This window comes from Mycotypha africana, assembly GCF_025528875.1.
Source record: "Mycotypha africana strain NRRL 2978 chromosome Unknown BDF20scaffold_4, whole genome shotgun sequence".
NCBI lineage: Eukaryota > Fungi > Mucoromycota > Mucoromycetes > Mucorales > Mycotyphaceae > Mycotypha > Mycotypha africana.
The window spans coordinates 341,611-361,200 of NW_026515728.1; the positions used below are offsets into that span (position 1 = coordinate 341,611).

A 19,590-nucleotide genomic window follows, 5' to 3' on the forward strand; every position below is an offset into this window, starting at 1 on the left:
CTAAAATTGATCTCAATTCTTATTGGCCTAATGTTTATTAAAAGTGGCTCACAAATCATAAAGTTTATAAAAATGCGCGTGTTTAAAGTTTTGTGATGTGGTATGCTTTTTGCTTGGTGTAGTAGGGATAATGTTACAGTGGCAAAGTACAGAATTGTGTCTATGATGAAGTAGAAGTAGTATCAATTGTTGAGGTAGCAGCAGTAGTATTAGAAGTAGTGTCAACGTTCTCCTTCTTTTCTTCCGTAGTGGCAGCGGGAGCAGCTTCACCATTTTCGCCAGCGGCAGCAGCTGCAGCAGCCTTGGCAGCTAAAGCAGCAGCTCTTTCTGCCTTCTTCTTTTCCTTCTTTTCCTTCTTAGGGTTCACTTTTTCAACAGGCTTAGGAGCGGGATAGGCCAATTCTACCAACTTCTTCATTTCGGGGTCTTCAAATGCCTTTCTAATGGGATCTAATAATTCATTCAAAGCAGCAATAACACCAGCCTTCAAATCGCCAGGATGCAATTTTCTATCAGCGAAATCCTTTTCGAGATCCTCGTAGTTATCATAAACAAGATTGCCGCCATATTGTTCGGGGCGAATGGCAGTGAATTGTGCCTTACCACCATTCACCGTCTTCAAGGGAAAATAGATATTCTTGACAAAAGCCAAGACACCATTTTCTTCAATGTTGCCTTCCTCACAAAAAGCCTTCTTGATCTTTTTAGCGACATCCTTGGGGCTATCCAAAAGGTCAATCTTTGAATCAGGATCAGAAGCAGACATCTTGGAGCCGGTCAAACCAGGAACCATAGGATTCATCAAATGAACACGCTTTTTATAACCCAATTGAGGCAAGTACTTTTCGGCCAAGATGAAGATTTTACGCTGATCGACACCGCCGAATTGAGCATCAACGCCCAAATATTCTTCATCAAGAGCTTGCATACCAGGATACAATAAACCAGACAAAAGAGGGGAAGCAACCTGTTTGACAACTTCAGCACCTGCACGTTTGGCATCGTGTTCAGTGACGAGAGCACACAAACGGAAATTATCCATGGTGTATTCTTTTGAGAGTTCGTAAGACGAACCAGTGACAAACTTGAGTTTGTTGATAGGAACACCAATAGAAGTCAAAATTGTCTTGATCATAACTTCGTAGTATTTAGCACGATGTTGAACAAGCTCTAAAGGAGCCTTCATGTTGTCCAAAAAGGCGTGAAGATCGGCAATAAGAACAGTCATCTAAATCGATAGTATGTCAATTATTTAGTTGATATGGATTAATAAAGTTGATATATTCCCGTCATTGAATTATTGGCTTCAAAATCCCAATCCTGTTCCTTTAATTACTGAAAAAAAAAAAAACTAATAAAACATGCTGCATACGACTTATACAACAGATACATTACCTCAACACCAGCAGCCAAGAAATCGGCAATTTTAGACATAGGAACGAAATAAGCGATATGAGGCTTGCCAGTAGGGGCAGTACCCCAATACATCTTTAGGTCCCGTTCAGCTAAAATCTTTTTCAATTCCTCTTCACCAAGAACTTCTTGAAGGTTACGAGTGATGAGGTTGAATTTTTCGTCGGTGGTGAGATTAGACATTGTTGCGTCGTTCAGGTGCTCAATGGAAGGAATAGACGGAAAGGGAAGGGAAAATATAAAACGGCTTTCAAAAAAATGACTCACTTCGGCTAACAAACAATGAGCTGAGGCCTAAGCCACTTGCAAACCGGAATGTCCATTTCGTTCACCGAGTAAAAAAAACCATTCAGTACAGCAAGCATCGAAACAGAATTCAGGGCGTGTTGGACACTTATTCTTCGATATATTCTGCGCTTCTTCAAGAAACAACGGCATGTGTGGAGACAAAAAGCCTATATCTTTTCATAAGGAAACGATATTAATTTCTTAGGGTAAATAGCGAGAAAAAATGGTTGGCCATAGGAAAACAAAGAAAAGCAATTCGAAAGAACTGAAGCCTCACGCCAAGGTCATCGACGAAAATACTGTAACCTTACGTTTTGATAAAAGAAGGCATTAGAAATGGAAACATAGCATTGCACTCTCTATTCACAACGCAGCAGCTGTTGATGATTAGTTCAATGCCCGCTAGGACGTATGGGATTTGATACGTCACACACAAGGCGGGCATTTCTTCAGCAGCAAAGAATAAGTGAATTTATTTTTTTCACTTTTTTCTAATTTATCCCACCCTAAAGAACGATTACCCTCTGATTCCCTTCTTGACCTCATCCATCCTTATTGCATTCTTATAAGAACAGTCTATTACAAATATTGAAAAAGGGCCGACAGAAATACGCGTGTGTGTGTATTTATTCTTTAATCTTATTACTACTATCTGTACAAAGAGAAAACCATGGAAAAGAAACAGCAGCAACACTCAGCAACGGAGGATTCCACCACGAATACTACTAAGAAAACGGATAAAAAGAATGAGAAAATCGCAACAGGACACAGTCAGTTGGATGATGAGCCTTCTCCATCACCGGACTCCATACTTGATAATGAGCAACTAGAAGGAGACGGCCCTTTAACGCCAACTGATTATATTTCAGACGAAGAAGAGGACGAAGAGCAAGAAAAAAAAGCAAAATCGGATGATATAAATAATGAGGATGAAGTGGATGATGAATTATCTGCATTACTACAGGCTGCTGGCTCACCTGGCTCCTTATCTGAAGAAGAAGATGTGCCGGAGGACGATGAAGACGATGACGACAACAACGAGGAGAACAGTCCAATTGGCAACAATGGCATGGGAATCAGGAATGCGGTTGAAGAAGATGACGATATCAATGACAGTGCGTCGCCCTTATCCTCTGTGCCAGAAGACTTTCCTTTGAGTCAATCCGTTTCACCTGTCTCATCTTCATTTTTGCTTCCTCAAGATGATGATGAAGAATTATCAGATGAAGTTTCACAACACGAAGACGGCGACGACGAGGAGGAAGACGTCGAGTCGGAGGCTGTTGAAAATGAACAGGGTAGCGGTAAAATAGAAAAAGACAAACCTTCCGTAGCTTCACCTGCTAAGGCACCATCCATCACAACCAATACCACCTCTATGACAAAAAGACGAACTGGCAGTAGAGGAAGTGCTGATGACGATCTTTCAAAGACAAATAAAGAAGACGAAAAGGATAGGAAGCACGTTCAGAATGAAAAAGTCAACAGTCACAATACTACGGGTACGATCCACCATACTACAACCAATAATTATAGTAAAAGAAGAGTGAGGACAGTAGGCAGTGACTCGGACAGTGACAGCGTAGAAAAGTTTGAGCATGCTGCTAAAAAGTCAAGGACGCCTTATAGCGCAGAGCAAGATGAAGATGACACATTGAAAAAGAAGAACTCTAAAGCGAATCATAAAAATAGCACCGCTATGGTTAACAAAAATAGTGACAGGTTGAAAGTGCCGAATAACAACCATATGGATGAAGACCACGATGAAGAAGAAAGCACAGTTTCGAAACGAGGTGGCAGAAAACGACGCGTTTCCAAGAGTAATTTGGATCCGATTGAATCACCTAATCGTAGTATTCGTAGAAGACATAGTAGGCAAGAGGAGCGCAATAGCATGTCAAATGCTCAAACTCATGAAGACAATGGAGCAGTTAGAAAGGCAGTGAATAACGTCGTTAAGAAGGAAGAAGAGCAGAATGATAGCCACCTTGAGAACGACACTGTCAGTATGAAAAAAGCAAATGCTGAAGTTGACAATGATAAAAATAGCAAAAGCCCAACAGATACTGTTTCAACATCTTCTATACCCCCATCAGGAACAACATCTGACTTGAAGCCAGCAAATGGTATAGATAACTTGTCACCAACGCCGGTAGCAGCGTCTGGGAGTCAAGTTGAAGAACAGCAAAACAAAGAGGAAGGAGGTCATAATGCGGAAGAGGCTTCTGAACAAAGAGGTAAATATTTGCAAAATCCATTGCATTGGAATTCATTTGTTGGAGATGGCTCTTTTTTCCCCTAATTTTCTACTATTTGTAGATGTTAATGACAGTGATTATCATCAAAGACATAAGGAAGCCTTCAATGCCCTATTAAGTATAGAGATAGAATTTGCGAGATTAAGGGATAAAATGTACAACGAAAAAATGGAAGAGCTGAATGAAGAAGCCCATCTAATTGCTGACGGAACACATCCTGACTTAATGACACTTATGGCAGAGATTGAAGAAAAGAGGAATAAAAGAATTTCAAACGCTGAAGCATGGAGAAGACATCAGCATGCTAATTATAGAAAGCAATTCGAAGGATTTGAATATCAAGCAAACATCCATTTCATTTCTCAGAAGAACGCGTTACGAAGAGCACTCATAGAAACAATAAATAATAAGAAATGGAGTGTGGATGATGAGCGTGCTAAATTAAATGATTTGACGAGAGGTAATGCTTCAGTTTTAGTATGGCTGAACCTCGTACTTGCAGTTTAACACTGTTTCTTTTTCTTTTTTTTTTTTTGAATCAACTCATAGCCGACTGTCATAGACTACCAAATGGACGTGAAATGGTTCTATCTAAAAAGGAGAAAAAAGAAGAAACAGCTGATTTACAAGATACCAAAGATGCAATTGGTTTCCCCATGGCACCTCGACCCACAGGGCTAAACCCACGAGACGTCGATGAAGACATGAAATTATTGGGTATTCCTCGCCAAACATAAGAAAAAGAATTTTTATAAAAATCTACGAATCTCCAAACATCTATGCAAAGTAGATTATCAACACAATCATACGCAAATCTGATACCCTTTACTGAATTCTTTCTCAACTTTTTAAACTAATAGTCAATCACACATTTATCGTATATAATTTGTACCATAACGATCTAAACTTTTTTCATCTCCTCAAAAAAATAGTATACTATATTTCCTACCATCGACTCCATTTAAAAATTTCATGATACACACGTGGCAACACACATATGATTGAATGAAGAATAAAAAGTGTCATCGTACGAAAAAAAAAAAAAAAAAAAAATCAAGCGAGTTACAGCATCCTTTTCTTTTTCAAATTTTGACTCGAAGGCTTAACTTGGAGCCATTCTTTTTCTTTTTTTTTTTTTTTTCTTTCAATCCTGTACATTGTATTATGCCCAGTACAGATTCAATTCCTTCGCCAAGCAGTGGTAACCGTAGTAAATTCACATCATATTGTCTACCTGAAAACATTATCAACCATCATACGAACAATTGCTATGATGACGATTCTTTTGCAAGAGATCTATTACAACAGTTCGACAAACGGAGATCATTGCTTCATATAGAGCTAGGATTTCAATCCTCACAGGTAATATGGAAAAAGTTGGCTTTATCATTGTTGATCTTTTCAGGGGCAAAACCACAATTTTTTTTTTTTGAAATTCGGCTGTTGTCATTGTCAAATTTTATCGTGTTGTAACTCCACTTTAGGAAATTTCATCTTACTGGTCTTTCAATGATCTGTCATCTAGGAATCGTCGCCAGAGCCATCTATTACTTTTTTTCCAGCACCACCTGTGATATCCACAGACGTTAGGGCACAATCGTCGCCGCCCTTTTTAAGCAACGATGAACAGATAGGTCAACAACAAGACGAAGACCGTGCTAGTGAGGGAGGTGTAAGGAGACACAGTAGCACAGGCCGACGGAGCCGACATTCATCCAAATCAAAAAAAGAAGCCGTACTTAATGCTCATAGCCATATTTCAAGTAGCAATAATAGCAACAACAAAGGCAGCCATCAGAACACGACCAGTATATTACGTAAATCATCTGCTTATTTAAAGTCAAAATTTGACTTGTTAAAAAAAAAGCAACAGGAGCCACAGCCTGAACAAACATTCCACGATAGAAGCATGAAGGACAATCCTACGAAAACGACAATGGCAAAAGTTTGCATGCAGACGACTATTACTATTCCATCCAAAAAGTCACAGCTCAAGAAGAACAAAAAAGAGAACCACACCCATCAGCCACAACAGCAGGAAGAGACTCATCATGCCCAGCAGCTTCTACAACAATTTCCTTTTACTTCGCTACCTACCATAAACCAATATCCACCAAAGCCTTTAGTTTATTCCTCTCCTAGTATAGAACCTTCAGACCAAGAGCAGCAGCAGCAGCAGCAGCAGCGAACATTATTGCATCGAATTTCTATGCCTTTACTCTCATCCGATCCATTTAAGAAAACTACGTTGGTACGCCATAAGAATAAGTCTATGACTTCGCTCAACAGTGCTTTTAAGAGACGAAGCAAATCTATCACAAAAGTATAAAGGTGGGGTGCGGGTATGGAGACTCGTCTAAATGAAAGTGTTGGCTAAAGTAAAAAAAAAAAAAAAAAAAAGTTTCTCTTGTCTGTTTGTGTGCTACCCTTTCTTTTTTACGGAAGCAGCAAGGTCGTTTTATTTGTTACAAATTGTCGTGTTTATTAGAATGTCAAAAAGTTAAACACAGAATTTCCAGAATGAAGAATTTTGTACGATATAGGAAAAGGAATGGGGGGTTTGTTTTTTTTTTTTGTTAAAGTACTCTTCTGCTGTTATTTTTCTTTTTTTTCAACGGCAATGTTATTCAAATGGACTCAGTTTGCGGCTGTAGAAGATGATACAATAAAAGAGGATGGTAAACGTTTCCGATCAAGCTCCACCGAGTTTGTATAGAGCGATTGCTGCATACGTCTTGCTGCTGCTTTTCCGATAGCTGGCGTATGATTCCAAAATTGAGGGTCTGAAAAGGCTTCTCCTTCATTATTTTTTATACAAAGGCCTCCTTCTTCTTTCATGATCATTTGTTGATATCCCTTCCATTCTTCAAATTCTTGTGAATTTGAATGCCGCGAGAAAGTCATAGGCGTGGTAGGTTTGCCTTTTGCCTTCTGGCTGTCTTCCTGTAAAGTATTGGCAGAGCTTCTGGAAGAACTAAGCAAATCTGTACTGTTACTTTTGTGAAATATCATTTCCTCTACTTTTGTTTTTCCGACTGCATGTTCATGTGTGAGGACATCTTCTTCGTCATCTGAAGCAATAGGGTAACCTCTCCATATCTCGTCTTCGTCGTCTTCTTCTTGAGAAGCAACATCGACCGGATAACCTGTCCATTCTTCCTCTTCATCCTCCTCTTCCTCAACAGTAACTTTTCCATCGACTGGATAAGTAGACTCAGTGCTTGATGTCTTGTACTCCAATGTACCATGCGCATGATGGGATGCATACCCAGTCCAGTCTTCCTTATCGTTTTCAGCTAAAATGATAATAGTATGACTATCCTCGTCCTCATCATCTACTATCGTGTGCTTTGTCATTTCTTCACTGCCTTGGCGTGGTAATCCATTGCATCGATTTTTGTCAACGGCAGTAGAAAAGGCCATCGTTTGGTGGGCTTTGCTTCTATTTGTTTGGCTCCATGTCGTGTTGCCTATCTGTTCCTCTTTCTCTATTTTATTGTTGTTACTATTGGTTTCTTGCAATAAGCTTTCTCTGTCCTTTACTTTGATTCTCGTATCTGCTTCCTCTTGGCATGGATCATCCACGGCTACAGTGCTACTTGCTGTTCTAGAAGACGCTTGTCCACCTTGTACATGACTGTCCATGGTGGATAACGGTTTACTTACATCCAGCTCTTTGATTTCGTCCTCTTCTTCTTGTTGTTGTCGTTGTTGCTGTTGCAGTTGTTGGTAGTGCTTTTGATACAGACTCCATCTGAATAAATGCCAATGCTGGAGAAGGGCCTTTTCTTCTTCCTCTTCATCCAAGTGGGGTGAAGGGAGCATTTCAGCCGAGCCAAGAGGTTGGATCAAGACACTCTCCATGTTCAATTGCTGCTTTGTTAGATAGGCACGTGAAACAAGCCAATGGTAAATATTTGCATTGCTTCGTATCAAGTTCAAATCCGAGCACATCTGACAGGACAGTTTCAGATGGCCCGTGGTCCAAAACTGGCTGTTGCTACTGTCGCTCGTCGCCCGTCGATGGCTGTTACCGCTTAACATGCGACTGGTGCGATGAAGGGATAATCGACGAAGGCGGCGACTACTACTACTACTACTACTACTGTTCGTTGTGGCGGATGGCGTTTCGGCAGGGTTGGAAAGGAAGGCGTCGAATTCGGAAAGGTCGATGGTCTGTTGATGCTGACAAAACTGCAAGATTTTCAGTGCGGAAGAAGCGAGTGCTTGACCTGCGACGGACAGGAGGACGACGGGGTGTTGGTTGCTATGGGGGTGGTTCGACTGTGATAGGGCCGTCTTGGGTGAGACGAATGCATGTTGTTGGATGAGTTTTTGAATGATGGAGAGGTGCGCTTGGATAAAAGGGACAGCTATCATTGGAGATGTGTTTGTATCGTTCGGTATCATGAAACGAAGTGTATGTAACTTGAGCTGTTCATAATAGGTCTGATAGTCATTGTCGGGAGATAGCATCTTTACCATTTCTTTGTAGGACTGGGTGAATTTGGATGGGCAAGCGGCCCATAAAGGATGTAAGCGTTGTATTTCTGGCATTTGTAAACATGCCAAAATAGCCATGCAACCTGAAAAATCGCGATAAATAGACAACAAGATGGAAGCAATATGAATAAAGTGAGCAATGATGCAGTATTTTCTTTTTCGGGTACTGTTTCTCGACGTGGTTGTTGTCGGTGTGGAGGATGAAGAAGCGCCCGTTTCAATAATGATTTGATGTGCAAAGGCATTGGATAGATAGTGATGAAAGTCGAGCAGTGGCTTTAGGCCACTCGTGTCACTGTGGATGTCCGCTTCGTCTGTGTTGGGTGTATCGTTGGGGTGAAAGGCTTTGCCACTCTTGACATTCGTATCGACGGTAGTAAGGGAGACCAATCGAAATAAGCTACTGTTAATGTGGGCGATCTCTTTGGCGACGTCATAGATGTTGAAATCGTTTAAAAATGAACGCTGAATAGAGGGGAGGGTCGTTGACAGACGATCCAGCTTTTCCGTGGCTTTGGCCAATCTTTTTTCCAGAATATCTCTTTCTAGCAGCTGGCCTTGTTCTTGTCCTTCCTTTCCAGTAGAATGGCAGTCAAACAAGAGTGTCTCTTTGGTTTGCGCGACGACTTTTTTGTATTCTCGAGATAGCTGAAACAAAGGCGATAGAGGGATAAGCGGCAATGTTTTCCTCAGTGTCGTGCAACGGTTAGATGTTGCCTGTTGTTCATAGACGAGTAGTGTGGTAGAAGATGCCGAACGCATGTTTGGAATAGCGCTAGTGCTTGTAAAAAAATACAAGGAAATTGCAGAAAATGCAAATGAAAGGAAAGAAAAGAGGGCCCCCACAATAACAAACGAACAACTTGGTGTGATGCGAAATCCATTGTTTATTTGTTTGTTGTTTAAACCAGGCAACAAAAAAAAAAAAAAAAAAAAAGTCGTGAAAAAAGAGCAAAAGAAAATAAAAAAAACGAGTAATGTGACGCTACTTGGGTTGTCGTTTTGTGTTAGGTTTTATCGACGCGTTGCTATTGCGATACCTTCCTTTTCTGATAAAGAGTCATCGTTCTATTGACAAAAATGCGAAAAGAGCGAGGTTGTCAGTTAAACAGATGCCATTGACCGTATCTCAAACTTATAATCCAAAAAGTGATGACGAGTAATATGTTATAGACTTTGCATATACACCACGCAAACATCTATGTACAGAAAGTTGATTTTACCCCCAATCTGCATGAAATCAAGTCAGGAACCGGAGAAACAAATTCCATTCAAAAACTAGAAAATCAGGGCCCCTCATTCTGCTTGTCAAATCACGTAGTATTTTTCATAAAAGACTTCCAGCCATGCTTATTGTCAGTTTGAGCAGCGTTTCTAGACAAGCTTTCATTCAAAGCCAGACAAGATGCTTACACGCTACAAGGCTTGCGAAACACTCAAAGGCATTTGTCACAACACCCATTTATTATGTCAATGCAGGTACATTGCTACATTCCTTTCACTGCGATCCTGCAAAACAAACAAACAAACTGCTGAACTGATTGACAATGAACCGGAACAATAGTCCCGCACATAGGACACTTGTACTCGACAGTTTTGGCCGACACTATCAGAAGGAATTATGCACTACATGGAAAAGAGGTTATTATGTCGACAGGCACAGATGAACATGGATTAAAGGTAAACAGAATGCAGTCACAATAGATTGCCTTATCTGTTTATAACCAAAGCTTATTCTAGATTCAACAAGCCGCCAAGAAAAACAATATGCAACCCATTGAATTCTGTGACAAAGTATCTGAAAGTTTTAGGGTAAAAGCTATAGAAGCAGAGAAAAGAAACGTGATAAAAAATAAGATATTAAATTGAAAAGCCTTTGACGTTCAGAAATTATGCACAGCCGCCAACATAGAATATACCAGTTTTCAAAGAACAACAAGCCCAACTCATAAAAAAGCTGTCAAGGAGCTTTGGGTAAGAATGGAAAGGAGGCCCTTTGTGAGTTATAAGACGAGAGTTTTTTTTTACTCAAAAGGTTTTTGTTGCATTAGAACACTTTATTAAAAAACGGTTATTTGTACAAAGGCAAGCATGAAGGGTGGTATGCCGTTTCCGATGAAGCGTTTTATGCACCGAATCAGGTCAAAGAAGTCACTGATGAAAAAACAGGCGAAAAAACGATGGTAGCCATAGAATCCGGACAGAAAGTGGAATGGATGAGCGAAGAGAATTACAAGTTCAGACTCTCTTTGTTTGGCGATAAATTAGTCGAATGGATTGATAGTCATCCGACGGCTATTGTCCCTCATAACAGGAGAAATGAAGTGCTTTCATGGATCAAAGCAGGTTTGGCTGATCTATCTGTGTCAAGGCTTCGATCACGGCTCGACTGGGGTATTGAGGTGCCAAACGATCCCGAGCATACAATTTATGTCTGGCTGGATGCGTTGACAAACTATCTGACAGCTACAGGATATCCTTGGCATGGCGAGCACTCCTCGCCCAACAAAGAAGCATTTCCACCAGACGTTCAGATCGTGGGCAAAGATATCGTAAGGTAAAAGAGAGAGCAACCCACATACGGTCAGTAGAAGGGGGAGGGGGGAGGGGTCGGGATAAAAGTAGGCATGCTTGGATGGGATCATTGGATATTCATCTTTTGGTTATGCTGCCCTTATGGATACGTACATTCTAGGTTCCATGCGATCTACTGGCCAGCATTCTTAATGGCAGCAGATTTGCCTCTACCTAAACAAATATTGGCTCACGCTCATTGGACAATGGGCAAACAGAAAATGTCTAAAAGCCGAGGAAATGTAGTGGATCCGTTTGAGGTGCTGGATACGTATGGCGTAGATCCTGTGAGGTATTATCTTGTCCGAGATGGCGGCCTGGCAGATGACGGCGGTAAGGTTTCTACATTGTTGGGAAAAAGTGAAAAAAGATTCGCCTGATAATTCATACGTCACTCTACAGACTATTCTGAAAAGATGATCAAGACTCGATACAAGAAAGACTTGGCAGGTCAACTCGGTAACCTGTTGAACAGAACAACGGCAAAATCATTGCTTCCGAGTGGTGTTGTTCCTGGAAATAGTCTCAACACTGCCACGGTACATCCCAACGATCAAATGTTACACGACCAGATTCGGGCAGTACCAGGTAATAAATAAGAAGAGCTAAGAAGCTCATTGACTTACATGGCCACAAGCCGTATGCTTTGTTTGTATTGACGCCTGTTCATTGACATTTAGAAAACTTCAACAAGGCTTTTGAAGAAAGAGAATTCAATAAGGCTTATGCTTTCATTTTTGACATGTTGTCTCAGGTAAACCAAAAAACGAACAAGGAAAAACAATAATGCCTTTATTTCTAAAAAAAAAAGAACTTTATGATTTTTTCTATTAGGCCAATAAGCATTTCACAGAAAATGAACCATGGAAAATGACGCAAAATATAGAAGACAAAGAACGTTTGGATACCATTTTATTCTATTCTTTAGAAGCATGTCGAGTGGCTGGTATTCTACTACAGCCTATTATGCCTACGAAAATGGAAAGCCTACTGAATCAGCTGGGTGTTCCTAAAGACGAACGCTACTTCAAGGACAGCTTATCACTTAAGGTCGGCAAGGATATCACTGTGAACAAGACAGAAGCTGACATTCTATTCCCTCGTTTAAAATAAATCATTTCATAGGTTTATCTTTATGAAAATGATGGTATGAATGATTGGGCGGGGGAGGGAGGAGGGCGGAAATATAGACATTTCTGTCTTTATAGAAAAAAAAAAAACCAGCTTCATTTAACTCTGTTGTCTTAAAAAAATGCGGGGACCAATCTGCTTCTTGCAATTTGAGTTGTGTGCCACAATGCATGAATGAATGAATGGATGTATTTTCTCACTCTATTGTCCCCCATGAGTCAAAAAAAACCAACTCAAGATTGTCCAATGGACGTGCTTGAAGATCCCTATTTAAGCTTGCAGTTGTTTGCAAATAAGCAGAGTAAACCCCCTTTATTTTACTTTCTCTTTTCTACATCTTATTTTCCACCCAGAAACGTCCCCCCACCCCTTTATTTTATTATTGACATATTATCTATGGCAACGACAGTGCTATTCAATCAACAACTTCAGCAGCCAGACTTACCGTATTCTATGCAGCCACATGATAACCTCGCTACAACAGCTGCTTCAGCTTCCTCCTTCCTCTTTGACTATTTTCCATTGGAAATCTGCAACAGAATTGCCGACTATTTATCAAATAAGCAAATAAGTGAATGTCGGACCGTCTGCAGAGCTTGGCATAGACTGTTCACTCCTTCACAGTACCGTCACATTCATCTGCGTGGACGAAGGCAGTTTGTTCAATTTTATCAATCCGTCAAAATGGATATAGTAGGCCATTATGTGCGGCGACTGTCTGTAGACAATGTGTCCCTCACAAGAGAAGAGCTTCATTCTTTGCCACTCTTATGCCCCAACGTGGTCGAATTTTCCTTTAACAATAAACAAACCGTCGTCCCTGCCCTCGCGAGGCCAGTGACCTCTTCAGGCTATTTTGATGAGGAGGAGGAGCAGGAGCAGCAGGAACAGCATCCGATGGACATAGATACAAATACAACAACAAATACGTTCATTGAATGGAAACACTTGAAGCGGCTGACGGAATTGAACGGCTTGACCGTTTTAAATCATCTGCTGCAAGCCCCAGAGACAGTGCTGTCCTCTTTAACTCATTTATCGGTGAGTTTGAAGGAGAGCAACGACAACAGCAACAACAGCAACAACAACAGCGGTAGCAGTAGCTCTCGTTTGAAACAAGAGTTCTTTACTGCTCTTTCCAAAGCGAGTCGTTTGATTGATTTATCGTTGGATGCGATCACACTGACACTTTCAGAAATGGAGATGATTCACACTGTATGTCCTCTTCTCCAAACGTTACGCATCACCAATGTTCATTTAGCACCTATGGACAGCAGCAGCAGTAATGAAGAGAAACGATCGATCATAGCCCTCAACCCATCTATTCAGCTAGCCTATACGATGCGTGCATTCAAATACCAAAATGGAGGCGACTTGTATATGAATTACGAATGGCTTTACTACATTGCCCGCAAGTATCCCCAATTGGAGGAACTTGAACTCTGGTGTGAATACTCTGTCGATCTAGTCTCAGATGAGTACGATGCGGAAGACAGTGTTCGCCAACGAGAACTAGCCGAACGATATGCAGCATTAACCCACATCATCTTATCCTGCGGCCGAACGTTGACATCACTCCAGTTGATGCATCTGCCTATGAACGAATGGCTCTTTGAAGCCATGGATCACATGGGAACTCGGCTTGAGCATTTCTCCGTCGGTGACATGACAGATCACACCCTGAATTTACTCCAGCATTTAGCGGCTTCTAAGCAGAATGTGTCGAGCTTGACGGTATGGGGCTGGCCCTCCCTTTGCCTACAAGATACAATGGAAGAAACGATCCGTTGGATAGGCCGTTGTAGCCATCGATTGCAAACATTGACCTTTTCCATGCGTTTCTCAGGCATCAAGAACTTTCCGATGCCTGTGGATTTGCTGCTGGATGTGTGCCCGCAGCTGACGTCTCTGACATGCGAGGGTGTACAAGTGACGGCGAATAGTGCAGACGTTTCCGTGATGGCCTTCGCAAGGGAAGCACGGAGGACGGCGTCTGACGCGTTTCTGCGACCCTGTTTGAAAACGCTTGTCCTCAAGAACGGATCGTTCCGGAATGCGTTCTTTACCTACCTGTCTCTCCGCTGTCCTCGGCTGAATGTATTGGAAATCACCTCCTGCACGCTCATTGATAGGGTCGCTTCGGACATTAAAGTCAACATGGACATGCCTCACCATTGCTTTCAACGGGTGAGCATCGACTTTCTTCGTCCGCCATCGCATTACCACCATAACAGTACACCGCAGGATATTCGTCTGTTTGATGTGTCCGTGAAGGAGGAGAGGGAGGAGGACGCTCCCCCTCGTCGTCGTTTGTTAGAGCTGGTCAATTACGAACGGTATTCTCCTGATCTTGAATTTGACTATAAGCAGAGGACATTTGAATTGACACGGCCCATCCACTATGTGGATTACACAGAGCGTGGTTACTTACCGCCTGGATTTGTCATTGTTATCAACTGCCAAAAGTTGAACGAACTGCATATTGGAAACATTTGGGTCTCCTAAACATCCATTTTTTTTTACCTTGACAATGATGTGTCCATACCTTACATACCATGAATAATAACTGTATATATTCGCCTCTTTGTTTGCTTTTTACCCTTCGCTCTATGTTGCTTGTTTCCCCCTCCCACACACACACACACACACTATTCCCCTTTTTTTCTTGTTTTGCGCCATCGCATGTGGTTACCCTTACTTTTTCCATAATAAAAAATTTGATTTATTATTTTTGCTATTTTTCAGGACGGACGTGGTGAAGACGGATTCTTCTTTTTCGCTTCCAATGTGGGATGGATGGTGGTTGCTGACGACAAGAAAAGCAATAGGAAGAGCGGCAAAATACATACATTTGATAATTAAAGCATGCTTCCTTGATGGATCTGATGATTCCATTAGGCTTATAGAAGTGATGCTTACATTTGTAATAGAAAGGGTTCTATCTACCGCCCCTATAGCAAGTGAATTCAAGAGTGACAAGAAAAATGTATATGAGTATCTTACATTCTGGGAGGGGGGATCTGCCTTACTTTCCCCCACTTATGGACTTGTGATGGGCCCAGCGACGTGTCTGGCGAGGGAAGCGGGCTTTTTTTTTTTCTTTTTTCCTGGTTCTAAACTTTCCAATTTTATGCTTTGTGTAAAGGCCTATTCCGTTCTACCTTCATGAGCAGTTGTAATGTACAAAGTCAATCAACAAAAGAAAAGAAATAGACGAACGAGAGCAACATCAAGTCTTGACAAAGAGTATCAAAAGCCTGTTACAGTTCAAGATCTGATAAGTGTACCCTTAAAACTGTTATGCGACCCAGCTTACTTTTGGCATTTGACAGCCATCTTGTTGATGGGTGAATGTGTGCTGAGCACTTTCATCATCAGAAAAGTGCCATGTAAATAAAGTCCTTTATCAAAATAAAAAAAACAAACCCTTGTTCACTCACTCAGTTGAAATAATACTTTGTTCAGATACTGAAATTGATTGGGTTGCCTATATGCAAGAGGTCGAAGGGTTCTTATCCGGTGAGAGAGATTATACCAAATTAAAAGGCGATACCGGACCTTTAGTGTAAGATACCCAACAGTAAAGACGGCAAGCATGAAGCATGCGGTCATTAACGATGGGGTCTTCTCCCTTTGTTTTTCCTCTATTCTACATATTAGATACCCTGCTGGGTTTGTCTATATCTACTCGATCTTTTACTATCTGACCAACAAAGGACAAAACATTCGTGTCGCTCAGTATCTATTTGAAGGCCTCTATCTCGTGAGTCAAGGTATTGTTTGCGCTATTTACAAGCAATCCAAAAAAGTGCCTCCTTATGTCATCTTATTACTGGGATTTTCCAAGCGGCTTCATTCCATCTTTTTACTGCGCTGTTTTAACGATCCTGTGGCTATGATTTTCCTCTTTGCCTGCATTTGGTGTATGACGCAGCAAAAGTGGGCGATCAGTACCGTCCTGTTTAGCTTGGCTTTATCCATCAAGATGAACGTGCTACTGTTCTTTCCAGCCTTTGGCGTCATCTTATGGCAGGCGTTGGGTGCTCGGAAAACGTTGAAGCATTTGGGAATGATGGTGTTGATTCAAGCTGGACTAGGGTACCCCTTTTTGAAAGAATATCCAGGAGCGTATCTCTCGAGGGCTTTTGAGTTTGGCCGCGTCTTTGACTATACTTGGACTGTCAACTGGAGAATGATGTCGGAAGAGACGTTTGTATCCCGTGGGTTTGCGACACAGTTGTTGGTTGGACATGCCTTTACTTTGCTCATGTTTATTGTCTTTATTTGGTGTCAACCGTAAAATACTCACTTTATAGTGTTTATGTAGTGTGGTTCTTTTGACGCTTATGAGCACTCTGTTTTTTTTCTCTCTCTTTTAGGCAAGGTGGTCTGATAGCAGTATTGAGAAATGGATTTTCCCGTCACCGTCAAAGTCAGGTGTCAAATGATGGTAAGCTTTTCTAATTTTGTACAAAAGGCAAAAAAAGGGGGGAGGAGGATTTCTAACCTCCTATTGATGTATGATATAATGAATTGCATCCATAGACATCATCTTGATGATGTTTACGAGCAATTTCATTGGCATCATCTTTGCTAGATCGCTTCATTATCAATTCTACTCTTGGTATTTCCAGACACTGCCGTATCTGTTGTGGCAAGCAGCATGGACGACCACACAAAAAGGCTTCCCATCGACACCACGGATATTACTCTTTGTTACTATTGAAGGATGCTGGTTGACATTTCCCTCGACGGTGAAAAGCTCTTGGACCCTCATGGTGTGTCATTTAATGCTTTTGATGGGCGTGTATGGCAATTTTCCTGCGCCAGATTATCAAATGCCTCGTTTTCTATTGGCGAGAAAGATGAAAGCGATAGAAAGAAAAAAATAATAAAGTCATCCACAGCAGCAAAACAGCAGGAGTAGCCATTATCATTATCATTATCATCATTCATCGTTTTTGTTGGATCATTTTACAATTTATTTTTTTTTACAAGATGAAGAGAAAGTGACATGATCACGCTTTTCCTTTTTTTCTTTTTTTTTTTTTTTTTTTTTTTTTTTTTTTTTTTTTTTTCTCTTTTGCCTATTCTCATCTTTTTGACATACTTTATAGAATGTAGAGAGCCATCGTATCCATTCATGATGATGAGAGGGGGGCGGGGAAAATAGAAAGCTTTAACACAGGTTATTCTAAATACTACGACTCTTTTTTTTTTTTTTATTGATTTAGAATTCCCTTCTATTGATATTGAATAGCAGCATAGAAGCAAAAGGACCAAGAATTCAAAAATGATCCAAAACGACTCATCGATACTAAAGATCAGATTAAATTTAAAAAACATCAATAAAGAACCTAGCAGCTGTCAACCTACGGACAAGGGCGCCAAAAAGAAGGCTCGCAAGGCGCATCGTCGTTGTAGAAAGTGCGCTGGTCAAACGCTCAGGTCCGTTCAACATCAACGGAGGAGTGGAGAGCATAGGCCTTCCTCCTTCAGCATGACTGATTTGCATGCAAGTAGCTCAAAGCATCCAAAACGGCTTTGTCAGCCATTCAACGATCGGCATAGAAGCAGTAGCCAATATACAAACGGTGATTCACAACACAGCCGTCTCCAACAGCAACCAGGTAAGAATAGAATTGAATCTCGTTGTAAGTGCAAGCGCTGTATCATGACTCTCTCTCTCGTTGACTTTTCCCATCCAAACAGCCTATGTCACTTCCTCGACCCAGACTGATATGGATACAGGTAGAAAGAAGAATACCATCATAGTAGAAAACAATCCAACCAAAAAATGGACATCCGGTAAAAAAAAAAAAAAAAAAAAGAAAAAAATACATCATCCACAATGATGGCCCTCTTTCTTTTCATCCACTCATATTCTTCATATGAATAGAAATGGTAGATGCTACAAAGTTGATCTTTCGCGCTTCCCTTGCCTGATCCATTAAAGTCAACAACATTCGGGTGATGAATGAGCTGAGGGTCATCATGTTAAACCATGTCACCATCCTTTTTGTAATTATCTTTTTTTTTTTGTTTGTTTGAAAGAGTATGCAACTTTTTTGGTCGAGTTGCTCCATCCCAAATCCATTCCATTTACAATGACACTAAACCGTTTTCAGCATGCTTTTTCTACTGCTTGTAACACACCCATGAGTTTCATAGAGTTTCTTTTTCATTTTTTTCAATTTTTTGTGGATCGGATCTGCCTGTTACACACATCATGAAATAGAATGCATAATTAAAGATATAAAAAAAAGGGGTGTATGTAAAATGAACATCTGTAGTATGCGTGTGTAAGAGGTGAAAAACAAGCCTCATTTTTTTTTTTGGGCCTTTGTCTTGCCCCCCACCCTTCCCTTTCACCCCCTTTCCCTTTTTCATTTTAATGTGAGCGTCTCTCAACAGCCCTTTTTAAGAAAAAAAATCTCTGCTTTTTTCCCTCCTCTTTTTTCTTTTTTTTCATTTTACTTTCTTTTTTTTTTTCAAGAAAACAAAAAACGATACATCATGTCTGACCAAGCTTTGGCAAATAAGCGCAAATTGGAAGAACAAACCAGTGATGGAGAGGATCAACGTGAAAAGAAGAGCTTGAAAACAAGCGCCAAAGAAGAAAGGTACAGCTGGTAGTATGTTATGAATACCTGTTGACAACTGACTCGAATTGAAATGGAATCCATAGCGAAGACGAAGTGGATAATGAAGAAGAAGAAGAGGAAGAAGAGGATGTTGAAGAAGAAGAAGAAGAAGAAGAAGAAGAAGAAGAGGGAGAGGTGGATGACGAAGAAGCTCCTGTTGAAAGCAACTCTTCCAGTAGAAATGAAGCTTCTCACAGAAAGCATGGCAGTAGTGTTGGTAGTAGCAGTAAGAAGCGTGATGATGATGCAGCTGTTTCCGATGACGACAAAAGTGATATTTCTGGTAAGGCCTTTTGCAGACCAAAGACATGATGTGTCTTATGTCTTTGCCATTGACAGATTCCTTGTTTTTGTGACAGAGGATGAATTAAGTGCTCTGGATACAAGCAACATCATTTCTAGTGGTAGAAGAACGCGTGGAAAGAAGATTGACTTTAGCAAGGTTCAAACGGAGGCTTTTGACGACGAAGACGACGAAGACGATGAAGAGTAGTAAAAAACGAAGAAAAAAAAAAAAAACTTGCTTTCATCGCGCCCTTTTCTTTTTTATTGTTACATTTTTTCAATTCACGCTACAAACAACGGACTTTTTCTTTTTTTTTTTTTTCATTGCAGCACAAAACAACATTGCATTATTTACTCCTATTTTACAAAAAAAAATAAACAAGATGTCTCAATCCTTTATTGTTAAAATTCCAATATTTTCCCTCTCTTTTTCGTTCTTTTATCCCCCTTATGTAAAGTACAGAACAACAATGTGTGTGTGTCTGTCTGAGATT

The 19,590-nt window shown here is 40.7% G+C and overlaps 9 protein-coding genes across 9 annotated transcripts; 7 read left to right on the forward strand and 2 right to left on the reverse strand.

Annotated features, from left to right (window-relative positions):
- Positions 1 to 160: 160 nt before the first annotated feature.
- On the reverse strand, positions 161 to 1,596 carry BDF20DRAFT_818037 (tyrosyl-tRNA synthetase; the record flags this gene model as incomplete). Its single annotated transcript, XM_053077313.1, has 2 exons — positions 161 to 1,228; positions 1,396 to 1,596. 2 exons carry the CDS (start codon positions 1,594 to 1,596, stop codon positions 161 to 163), a joined length of 1,269 nt encoding a protein of 422 aa, XP_052936940.1.
- Positions 1,597 to 2,203: 607 nt separating this feature from the next.
- On the forward strand, positions 2,204 to 4,990 carry BDF20DRAFT_862812 (Sds3-like-domain-containing protein). The gene is made up of 3 exons (XM_053080628.1): positions 2,204 to 3,938; positions 4,021 to 4,419; positions 4,509 to 4,990. The coding sequence occupies exons 1-3, from the start codon at positions 2,372 to 2,374 to the stop codon at positions 4,694 to 4,696; spliced, it is 2,154 nt and encodes a 717-aa protein (XP_052936941.1). The 5' UTR covers positions 2,204 to 2,371; the 3' UTR covers positions 4,697 to 4,990.
- Positions 4,991 to 5,115: 125 nt separating this feature from the next.
- Positions 5,116 to 6,359, forward strand: BDF20DRAFT_862816 (uncharacterized protein). Its single transcript, XM_053080629.1, has 2 exons — positions 5,116 to 5,321; positions 5,485 to 6,359. The coding sequence occupies exons 1-2, from the start codon at positions 5,124 to 5,126 to the stop codon at positions 6,286 to 6,288; spliced, it is 1,002 nt and encodes a 333-aa protein (XP_052936942.1). The 5' UTR covers positions 5,116 to 5,123; the 3' UTR covers positions 6,289 to 6,359.
- Positions 6,360 to 7,016: 657 nt separating this feature from the next.
- BDF20DRAFT_803537 (ras guanine nucleotide exchange factor domain-containing protein) lies at positions 7,017 to 9,143 on the reverse strand (the record flags this gene model as incomplete). The annotated part of the gene is made up of 3 exons (XM_053076442.1): positions 7,017 to 7,913; positions 8,199 to 8,738; positions 8,823 to 9,143. Coding segments are annotated over 3 exons (1,758 nt in total), but the record flags the coding sequence as incomplete, so codon positions are not given.
- Positions 9,144 to 9,685: 542 nt separating this feature from the next.
- Positions 9,686 to 12,190, forward strand: BDF20DRAFT_862825 (tRNA synthetases class I (M)-domain-containing protein). Its single transcript, XM_053080630.1, has 9 exons — positions 9,686 to 9,941; positions 10,027 to 10,142; positions 10,203 to 10,274; positions 10,350 to 10,436; positions 10,514 to 11,019; positions 11,158 to 11,369; positions 11,439 to 11,624; positions 11,717 to 11,790; positions 11,871 to 12,190. Exons 1-9 carry the CDS (start codon positions 9,809 to 9,811, stop codon positions 12,147 to 12,149), a joined length of 1,665 nt encoding a protein of 554 aa, XP_052936944.1. The 5' UTR covers positions 9,686 to 9,808; the 3' UTR covers positions 12,150 to 12,190.
- A 10-nt stretch (positions 12,191 to 12,200) lies between these two features.
- On the forward strand, positions 12,201 to 14,891 carry BDF20DRAFT_862828 (uncharacterized protein). The gene has a single exon (XM_053080631.1). It carries the CDS (start codon positions 12,342 to 12,344, stop codon positions 14,670 to 14,672), a length of 2,331 nt encoding a protein of 776 aa, XP_052936945.1. The 5' UTR covers positions 12,201 to 12,341; the 3' UTR covers positions 14,673 to 14,891.
- Positions 14,892 to 15,658: 767 nt separating this feature from the next.
- BDF20DRAFT_818052 (glycosyltransferase) lies at positions 15,659 to 16,467 on the forward strand (the record flags this gene model as incomplete). Its single annotated transcript, XM_053077317.1, has 2 exons — positions 15,659 to 15,732; positions 15,828 to 16,467. The coding sequence occupies 2 exons, from the start codon at positions 15,659 to 15,661 to the stop codon at positions 16,465 to 16,467; spliced, it is 714 nt and encodes a 237-aa protein (XP_052936946.1).
- A 792-nt stretch (positions 16,468 to 17,259) lies between these two features.
- Positions 17,260 to 18,208, forward strand: BDF20DRAFT_862834 (uncharacterized protein). Its single transcript, XM_053080632.1, has 4 exons — positions 17,260 to 17,287; positions 17,402 to 17,797; positions 17,880 to 17,975; positions 18,067 to 18,208. The coding sequence occupies exons 2-4, from the start codon at positions 17,461 to 17,463 to the stop codon at positions 18,111 to 18,113; spliced, it is 480 nt and encodes a 159-aa protein (XP_052936947.1). The 5' UTR covers positions 17,260 to 17,287; positions 17,402 to 17,460; the 3' UTR covers positions 18,114 to 18,208.
- Positions 18,209 to 18,683: 475 nt separating this feature from the next.
- On the forward strand, positions 18,684 to 19,304 carry BDF20DRAFT_834412 (histone chaperone domain CHZ-domain-containing protein; the record flags this gene model as incomplete). The annotated part of the gene is made up of 3 exons (XM_053078734.1): positions 18,684 to 18,790; positions 18,856 to 19,094; positions 19,171 to 19,304. The coding sequence occupies 3 exons, from the start codon at positions 18,684 to 18,686 to the stop codon at positions 19,302 to 19,304; spliced, it is 480 nt and encodes a 159-aa protein (XP_052936948.1).
- Between the last annotated feature and the right edge of the window lie 286 nt (positions 19,305 to 19,590).